Source organism: Sebastes fasciatus, chromosome 14 (genome assembly GCF_043250625.1).
Source record: "Sebastes fasciatus isolate fSebFas1 chromosome 14, fSebFas1.pri, whole genome shotgun sequence".
NCBI classification, from domain to species: Eukaryota; Metazoa; Chordata; class Actinopteri; order Perciformes; family Sebastidae; genus Sebastes; species Sebastes fasciatus.
The window spans coordinates 6,011,286-6,021,743 of record NC_133808.1 but is presented as its reverse complement, the minus strand read 5'-3'; the positions used below and the strand labels follow the sequence as shown (position 1 = coordinate 6,021,743).

Sequence of the window (10,458 nt, the reverse complement as noted above, 5' to 3'; positions counted from 1 at the left end):
ATAATGGCACCAACAGTTGTCTCCTTCTCACAAAGCTGCTTGCTGATGGTCTTGTAGCCCATTCCAGTCTTGTGCAGGTCTACAATCTTGTCCCTGACGTCCTTAGACAGCCCTTTGGTCTTGCCCATGGTGGAGAGGTTGGAATCTGATTGTGGACAAGTGTCTTTTATACAGGTAATGAGTTGAGACAGTTGTCTTTTATACAGGTCACGAGTTGAGATTCAGAGTACTTTCTTAAAGCGAGAGGACTAATCTAACCGGTCTGTGGGGGCCAGAATTCTTGTTGGTTGCTAGGGGATCAAATACTTATTTCCCACAATAAAATACAAATCAATTTATAACTTTTATATGAATTGATTTTCTGGATTTTTTTTTTTATATTCTGTCTCTCACTGTTAAAATAAACCTACCATTAAAATTATAGACCGTTCTTTTCTTTGTAAGAGGGCAAACTTACAAAATCGGCAAGGGATCAAATACTTATTTCCTCCACTGTATATACACACACACACATATATATATATATAATATTATATAATATATAATATATATATATTTTTGAAAATGCACTGAAGCACAAAATCATATATATATATATATATTTATATTTTTATATATATATTTATATGTATGTATATATATTTATATATATGTATTTATATATATATTTATATATATATATATATATATACATATATGTATATATATATATATATATGTATATATATATATATATATATATACACACACACACAAAGTGCTTTAAAATGCATAATACAATACAATTTATAAAAAGGAAGCAGATCCTCAACAATAAAAGCAATATAACAAACACAAAACAATGGATAGATAAATAAAACAAAAGGATTTTCGAGCAACAGAACGACAGCCTATATACTGTAGGTGGGTTTTTACACATTTTTTAAAATGTGGTTCAGACTCAGCTGATCTGACATTGAAGGGAAGCAATTCCATAGTGTTGGAGCTAAAACGGTAAAAGCACAGTCTCCCTATATGTTTTAAGCCTGGACCGTGGGATATTTAAGAGCAATTTGGTCAGAAGATCTGAGAAATCCTGGTGCAGAGTATTGGGTTATAAATACAGAAATACATGTATAAGAGGGTGCTATGGAGGGCTTTGAATGTGATCAGGATTGGGAAAGAGACGCCTGTAACTCAGCGGATAATTGTTTTTTTAGGTGAATCAACTCCCCAGTATGAACACTCTAATAGCCCTTATTTAAATCAGTAGGTCCTACAAGTTGTAAAATGCACTAATAGCTGAATCCAGAGTTATTTCCCTTCCTCCGTTCATGTGAATGAGACCCAGACCGAGGCTGGAGCGAGGGCTGGGAGGCGAAGTTAGCAAGCCTTGACGACAGCGGCAGATAACATTTGTGTTTCTTCCATACAGTCCCACCCGTTTGGGTAAATAACTAATGTAACCGATCTTGACATCTTCTGAGCAGTAACAAAGAGCATTGCATTTGGGCACTGCCTTGGCTCATTTACAGCATCAAGTGCATCCCTTCCTGCAGCCACAGTGGATGCATCTGGAGGTGTGGTCGCCACTCTATTCCCTCCTTCACCTAACCCCAAGTCAGAAGAGCGTGGCAGCACAGGGTTAGGAATATATACAGTAAATTGGCCTGGTAGGCTGTGCACTTTACAAGTTGTTCTCCAGACGCCTAGATTTCTGATTAAAAAAAGCTGTTCCCTTGCTTCAACCACTTCCACGATGTCGCTGGTTCTGTCGTACATCAGAACCACAAAAAGCTCCAGCAGCAACATGGAGGGCTCACATCTCTAACAGCTCTTCAAATGCCTTGGTCACCTCAGGAAACTCTCTCATCCAGAGAGTCCCAAACCGGGGTTCTGTGTCTGTCAGACGGTGTGAAGGGGATACTACCATATCAGCGTAGCAGTAACGTAATGCACAGCAAACTATAGGGCAGGTAGAGTTTTTCTTCAAATATTACGACTTTATTCTCCACTTCTCAGAGAACACAGATATCTGGGAAAAGTTTTCAATGTGCATGTGTCATTTTTTAAACATGAGCAGGAATCTTTCTGAAACACATATGAGCTATTAAAGTCCTGGGGTTTAGCCTTGCTGCATTAAATTCCATTATATTTTATTTTGAATTGTCACCTGCTGCCTGCATTTTGTGTTTTTGCTTTACATACATACATACATTTCTTGAGGGAGGACCCCCCCACCCCTCCGGTTATCATGTGTGTGTGTGTCAAATTTATAAATATAATTTATATTCACATGGCATTTTTTCTCGCTGGGAAACTAATGATAATGATATTCACACGGTCCAGTTTAATCAAAATCTGTTATTGATCATTCGGTGATATGCTTTTTTAATGATATAACACATAATAATTGTAGCCCGTCTACCCTCTTATGTATGTAGGTGCAGGCCCTGAGTTCTTTCCCCCCTATTAACTTCTGTAGGGTAACTCGGATTTACTCAATGTTATTTATCTTGGGTCACTACAGAAATAATTGAGTGTACCATTTAGCACAAGGCTATATACACCCTTTAACCTCTGAAATAATAAACACACCCAGAAACCGTTTTAAAATAGAAATAAGTAATTTCTTACTTTAAATGTAAGGAAAAAATAAATAAAACAATATTAACTTAAACTTGTGTTTTCTACTTTTGTTTCTTAAACAAGTGTTTCCACTTAACAGCAAACATACTGTGTATTCAAACCATAGCAACAGCATATTTTCCCGTAACTTATCTTATTGACCAAACACACACCAATATTTACATACTAAGCCAGCAAAATATCAAATCAAATCGTTGAAGGCAGCTGGTTCGCTGCTTGTGATCGTAGGGGCCAAAAACTTAGCGGTCACTTCAATCCAACAGGATCAGTGTATCTTCTGGTCATTCGATTTTCCTTTCACAAACGGATATTAAAAAACTAAAAATAAGTTGTTATTTGATTTTCGTTTTAAATTACAAAAAATAAAATTGAAATACAAGGCGTTTTTCTTTATCAGGGTCATAAAGGGATGAACTAAACTTTAAAAACAGGTTGATTTTCATTTTCGATTTCTAAAAACAAAAAATAAAATCACAAAACACCCGTTTTTTCATATTCTGCGACCGGAAGTTGCGTGTATGAGGACGGTGACGTGTATGAGAGGGGGAAAAGACATGACTGCAGTCATGTCTTCTTACCTGAGACAAACCCTTTTATTGTTTCAAAAAAACGACGTACTGCGTAAAACGATGGACATGGATCGATCCATGTCCATCACCTTCTGTTACACAGCAGCACCGTCCTCATACATGCTCTTACTTTGTAAATGGCAACTTCCGGTCACAGAAGATGAAAAAACGGGACGTTTCTTTGTTTCTGTCTTCTAGTGATTTTATTTTTTGTTTTTAGAAATAGAACATGAAAATCAACCTGCTTTTTTAAGTTTAGTTCATCCCCTTTTTAACCCTGATAAAGAAAAACGTCTTGTATTTCAATTTTAATTTTTGTATTGTAAAACGAAAATCACCACAATAACCACTTATTTTTTGTTCTTTAATATCCGCTTGTGAAAGGAAAATTTAATAACCAAAAGATACACTGACTCAACAGGAGCATAAACTAAATAAAGCAGTGTGGTTGGTACCTTTGAGGTAGTTCTGATGTCCTCTGGGCATCACCACCAAGTCTGGTGGTTAACCAGCGTTGCCAGAGGAACTCTGTCCATTCACCGGACGACTCAGAGAGCTACCTGGGTGCAAGGCCTACAGAAAGGAGGTTGAATCACGGGCAGAGAAGGGGTATAACGCATGCGCAGTGTAACTCAAGCTGCGGTCGTGCGTTGCGATTGGCTCAATTTCGGCGAGCGCAGACCAGATTCTACTGCGCATGTGTTAAACCCCCCTAGATATGAGGCGTGACCCAGCCTCCTTTCCATAGGCCTTGCCTGGGTGTTGTCTCTTGCTTCCACTTCGGAAAGAGTCCAGACGAAGATAATGTGTTAGCTGGGTTAGCTATAACAGCAGACGACACAACTGTGCTAATTCACCACTCACTTAGTTAACGAGCGGCCTCATAGGCTACAGATTACAGGTTACAACGGAGCAAACTTCAGGTAGAAATGTTCTGTAACTCCGTCATTGTGAAAAGCATGTCCTCTTGGAGGTTCTCTAGTTGACAGACTCAGACATGTTTAATACAAACTTTTCCTCTCTCTGTCTCTCTCTCTCTCTCTCTCTCTCTCTCTCTGTGCATGCACACGCACGCCAGCCAAAAACCAAAAGCACGTGATTAGATACACAGAAGGATGCCACTCTGTCAAATGAAAAGCTTCATCAAAATAAAATTAAAAGAATACACGCATGAAAAATATGTATTTTTACCATTCTTTTTTTTTTTAACAAACCGTATTTATTTATTTATCACAGACAACTATTTATATATGCATCATTTTAACTGGGCTACATAATAATCAACATTCATCACAAAAAGCCCCAAAAAATAATCTATAAACAAAAACTAAAAGACTAAAACATGAAATGTAAGATTAGGATCTGGGAATAAAAAGTCAGGAAGAGTGAGAAGCAGGCCATGAAGGGCCTTAAAGTAATCAATAAGATCTAAAAAAAATCCATTCTAAATCATAATTGTGAGCCAGTTGAAATACTGAAGTTTCACAAACTGCAGTCCACCTCTGTGTCCACACGGGGGTAGTCTCCCGCTGTCACAGCACTGAATCCACATCACAGTGTCCTTTTACACTTGAGCAGAGGGTGGTGATATTGCTGCTGGTAGATGCCTCTATTTTGACAGCAGCATTTTAAAAGTGCACATTTGTAATGCCTCAAGAGAGAGAGAGAGAGAGAGAGAGTGTCTTTATCTTTTCCAGAAGACTCCTCAGAGCTCTGAGGGAGGAAGTAGCATCAGATCTCCTGTCAGGACTGTTTTACACTCAGCCATCAGTCAGCAGAAACACCAAAGTCTGCTGATTGAACATTGCAATATGTTTTGTTCATTCAAACATAACCTCAATTTTGGTGACAACTGCATTGCAAAAAGCTTTCTGAGGCAGGTGAAAGGGGAAGGAAATATCTTGAACTTTTAATGTTTTACTTTCCTGTTAAATTTTCAGTTTTACAAGTTAGTAGGCGGTATATTTTTGGCATCATTGGGCAAAAATTCCATAATAACCTTTCAGCATATTGTAATCCAAGTGTTCTGAGAGATAACTAGACTTCTGCTCCTCCTCATGTCTCTGTTTTCAGGCTTTAGAAAATCTAGCCTGTGACGGGAGACTTCGACCAATCACAGGTCATTTCAGAGAGACAGCGTTCCTATTGGCTGTGCTCCGGTCATGTGACCAGAATTTAGCATTCTTTCACCAGATTTCACAATGGCGTCACAAACTCTCTAATTTTACAGCTAAACCGTGCACTACAAGATGATTCTGAAAACATTTGAGGAGAGACATGGTCATTAACGTAACATAATATTGATTCATATTTGATCAGCGCGGCCTAGTTGACTGTTTGGTCGGAGTTCACGAGTGATTGACAGCCGGCTCTCAGACAGCAGAATTCAGATCAGCTCTTACTGCTTGTTTTCCTCCTGTCTGTGAAATCTTGCAGATGCCGTTAGGAGCACCGGAGGACACAGAGGAACATGATTTTTTTCAGGTTACCTGTTTCATGTACTACTGTCACGATATAGCGACTGTTTTATAAAAATAACTTTTCTTAATCATATTTGCTCTAATCTCGCCTACTTCAGCTTTAAGTGTGTGCTTATTGACAAAAATTCTTTAAAACACATATTAATTAGCAAAGCAGGAATTGTGCATGGTCTGCCCTATTATGACCATTATTTATTTAGAAAGAAAGAAAGAAAGAAAGAAGGCTGGATGTAGCCTACATGTCAGTCTAGTGGAAATACTTATTTAGTCCATAATGGATAAGAAGTCAGTGATGTGGTGCTCATGGAAAACATCATTTTTAAGAGGACCCAGATACTGTACAGCCTGAGAGCAGCCTGGCATCGTAGTGAGTGTAGGACATCCACACCATGCAGAGTTAACAACTGATATTTACAGAATTCACAAACTGTTAGATGTCTGTACAGCACACACTTGAAAAAACATACTGAGGGGATTAGACAGAGAAGTAAGTGATCATTTCAATGTACACTGTAAGTATTCACAGTAACAGGATGTATTAACCATTGCTGTGTGTTTCTCTCCCAGCAGACCAGTGATCCAAGAAAAATAAAAGGTCAAAGCATGGTGGTGTCCTCTCCCTGTTGTTTCATGAATATACAGAACACTATATAGTTACTGGTCCAGTGAACTTCATCAGCCATTTCTAATCAATAATATATTCATCAAACCTCTAACAACAAAATGAACAGCAGTCTTCATAAACACAATATAACGTAATAATGATTATCACATGAATGATTATAAAAATAAAAATTAATGATGATCACAATGTTTAAATAACAGTACTGAACGGAATGGTGGTATGTATTCAGTTAAGTACTTGTTTTTATTAAAATATGGTATTTTAATGCAGGCTATCAAAAGTTCAGTAACAAAGACATCGGGGAGGTGGTTTTACAGCTGCAATAAACCCTGCTCACTAAACAACCCAAGACAAAATCTTCAATAAAATGTGTGATAAAATGTTATCAGACCAATTATACTCGGTCTCCAGTAGTTCTTCAACCTCAATGTTGTATGTTTCTGTAGTCAGAGTAGGGGATTAGAGAGAAAAACTATTTCACCAACTAGATTTCTCCTCGATGGTTAATACAGTTTCTGGTCAGCTTTTATGTATTACGCAGGAACAAGACTGACTAGAGGAGCGACACTAAAGGACGAGGAAACCACTAAGACACTACGAGGACACTGCGAGGACACCACTAGGACACTACGAGGACACCACGAAGCGTTTTCATATTCAAAATAGTTAGAAAAACTAGACAGAGAGTAGTCGGCCCTAGATAACATTCACATGACTAGTGAGTTAAAATAAGAAATACTTCCAAAGTAAAGTCGGGGAAAGAAGAAAAAGACGGAGAGACAACTGTAGGACCTATAAAAGTGAGCGATTATGGGCAAAATGCTAATCACGATTATTTTGATCAATATTGTGATCTAACATCTGCCGCCGTCGCATCATCATTACGGATCTTCTAGTGAAAGAGCAGTGGGATTCTCTGAACACCACGGTTGTCTTTTCCTGAGTCCTTCTGAATCCTCCTTCTCATCTTTCCTTGACCTCACGACGTTTTCCATCGAGGTCAAGGAGAAATGGTTAGATAAATGCATTTTGACTTTTCAAACGTAACGTTACAACAACCCACTTGCAACTCTTCTCACTAACATTTCCATAAATCCCAGTGCACATTATGTTCATACGAACATTAATAGTACAATCATTTAGAGCAATAATCCAGCTGTGCAATAATCTGGTTTACTCTGGCTTTCACTCTGCTTTTATTTATACAGTACATTTAAACTAACACTCATATGTATACTTTTCTTGCATTTTTACTCACTTAATGATAGTGTCGCGGGTTTGCCATGGTGAAACTACAATGATCTGAAGATGGACTACAAAAGGCACATGGTGTGTGAAAGAGAAATATATACCACACGTCCTGCTGCTGTAACACTTTACATTAACATACTATAATAAAGGATTATTTTACCTTAAATGTGGACAACCATTGAACAAAATATCACTTCATTACCAAGGTAGGAATTGAAACAAAAAAAAGTAATGTATGATAAATATTGAGTTACTTGCTTGAGTTATGGAGAAGGACCATATAAGTGTATACTTAAAACGGAAAACTGAACCAACTCACAGCTAAATCTTAATGATGAACTCTTCATACAGTGATGATGACTGAAACAAATATAACAGTTTACAGATTTTAGAGGATCTTCATGGAGTCACATCAACCAGACTTGACTGTTTAGACGTCTTGTCTCAGCACAACTTCTGAGGTGATGTTATCTGTCATTTACCAAAACAGTCACATTTTATACTGTTTGACATCAAACATCTGGAAGGATGGAAGCATCATTTACCCTGACATTAGTTATTTCTGCTGTAATAACACGAAGCGGAGGGGTCTCTCATCGCCCTGGAGGGGATTCTTTCACACCAGTGACCCGCTAGCTGTACATTATCCTTCTTATTACACGGCTACTTAATGAAGAAATCAATAATTTGACACAAAAACGGTCCTGCAGAGTCCGACATCCGAACTGCGCCCATAGCAACGGTCTGTTACACATAGCAACGGTCTGTTATAAAGAAATTATAAAGAAATTGACCTCTATTGGTTGAGGTTAGGCACTGACGTTGGATGGTTGAGGTTAGGTTAGGTTGTCTGGCAGCGAGTGCCGCAAGAGTTTTCGTACATTTTCGCAGCTTGTGGGTTACCTTCTAGACACAACCTTATCTTAGCACCGGAGGTTGTCGTTTGGTTGGTCGTGATGGGTTGTTTCTCTAAGAAACTGAACGTCTGTACGGCTGTATCGATGTTTCCTCTATTACCAGTAGATTTAGTAAAAGAAAGACAGAAGACAAAGCAGAGTCCAGCACAGAGAGCCAGAGCTGCTGTCAGTCCAACGTAGAGGCCGATCCTTCCCCGACTCTCTGGTTGTGGTCTCATTGTTGGTCTCTCTGGTTGTGGTCTCATTGTTGGTCTCAGAGGTTTGGGCTCATCAGCAGCTGCTGTAAAGGACAGAAAATAAAATGTGGCTCATTGTCTGAAGTTTCACACTAAACTAAAATGATACGACGACAAACTGAGACTTTCTGGACTTCAAACATTATGTTTTAAATTGACAAACATCATGTGTGTGATTCATGGTACGATTCAAACAGGATCAAAACAAATATTGATTGCGTTGACTAGCGTTCATATTTTTTCAGAAATCAGGTCCCATGGTGGTCCACTAGAAGAGGAGGGACTTCACCGCTCTATGGAGTTCCCAGTGTTAGCCGCCATGTTGGAACAGTGTTTTGCCCTCCAGGCTCTGTGCCAGTCGTGACTGCAGCATGCTAACATGCTAAACTAAGATGTGTTTAGCACTAGCAGGGCTGTAGACTCTTAGTCTGGTTTCACTTACTGAGTTCTACTGAATCAACTCACCTGTGACATTGAGTTGACATATCTTGTAGCTTTCACCATAACCTGTGTGCACTTCACACGTGTACCGACCAGAGTCATTAATCCTGAGTCTGGACATGTGAAGTCTGATTCGTCCGTCTCTGAGGACGTCTTTGTCACACCGGACTCGTCCTGTAAACTGTTTATCCTGAGACTCTGGGAGCTCAACACCTTCATAGAGATGAAACAGGACTAAGGGTTTGAGATCAGCTAACAGTTCACAGTAGAAATAAAGTGAGTTGGGGGAACTGTCGGTTCTGGTTGTGAACATCCACTCCAGTGTGATGTTGTGGTTCTCCTCTGCCTGATAGGAGGTCTGTGTCACATTCACTACAAATGATCCTGTAGAGGAGACAGAGAGGGAAAGTGAGCAGCAGACAAACTCACAACTTTAACATGTCAAACTCCATCTAGAGATGTTTGTCTGAATGTGTATTTAGTGTTTGTGGATAATAAAGTGAAGGTAAACTAACCAGAGACACAGGAGGTCAGACTGAGGAGCAGCAGGATGCTGCAGATCATCTTCATCCTGTGAGAGGAGACAGAAACACATCAGATACAAGTTCAGTTGTTACAGGTAGAACAGAGAAAATCTACAGCGGGGGTCTCCAACACGTCGCTCACGAGCGACCAGTAGCTCACGACTCGTTTCTGAGTCGCGAGCTAAAGGTTCAAAGAAAGCGATACGGCCCAGCTGGCTGTCTTGAATGCCATGAAATCTAAGTTCAGAACCAGACTGACAGATGAACATTTAAATGAGTCCATAAGAGTGAACCTAAGTGGATCCACTCCAGCAGACACCTCTCTTGTTGACTCCATGCAGTGCCAGTCATCTCACTAACTGTTAAAGGGACTGAATGCATGTAATACATGCATGTGAACTACAGATGATGAAGGGAATGTGAAGGTAAGTGATGTGATACAGTGATATGTGGACAGACAGAAAACAAGTTACAACATAGTTTTGTTTTCTATGACTTTAATCTGATGTGGATTTATGAGTGTGAGCTTGACACGTTGAAAATGTAAAGAAATGCAAACAGAAAAAAAACATGCACATGCTGCTGAATTTAAGATGTTGATGTCAAAATGTGAGTGTTTGACATCAACATTTTCTAAATGTTCACACAAAAGAAGCTTATTCAGCTGGTTTGGGTGGAGCTGAGCAATGTGAATAAATGTTACTAATAATATAAAATATGAGGAGCTCTCGGCCACTTTCATTTTGTCAAAGTAGCTCTCTGAGGAAACAAGGTTGGAGACCCCTGA

General features: G+C 39.1%; 1 protein-coding gene across 1 annotated transcript; it reads right to left on the bottom strand.

Moving 5' to 3' along the window:
* Positions 1–7,983: 7,983 nt before the first annotated feature.
* LOC141782047 (uncharacterized) lies at positions 7,984–9,786 on the bottom strand. The gene is made up of 3 exons (XM_074658058.1): positions 9,663–9,786; positions 9,172–9,531; positions 7,984–8,750 (listed from the first exon to the last, which is right to left on the bottom strand). The coding sequence occupies exons 1-3, from the start codon at positions 9,715–9,717 to the stop codon at positions 8,395–8,397; spliced, it is 771 nt and encodes a 256-aa protein (XP_074514159.1). The 5' UTR covers positions 9,718–9,786; the 3' UTR covers positions 7,984–8,394.
* Between the last annotated feature and the right edge of the window lie 672 nt (positions 9,787–10,458).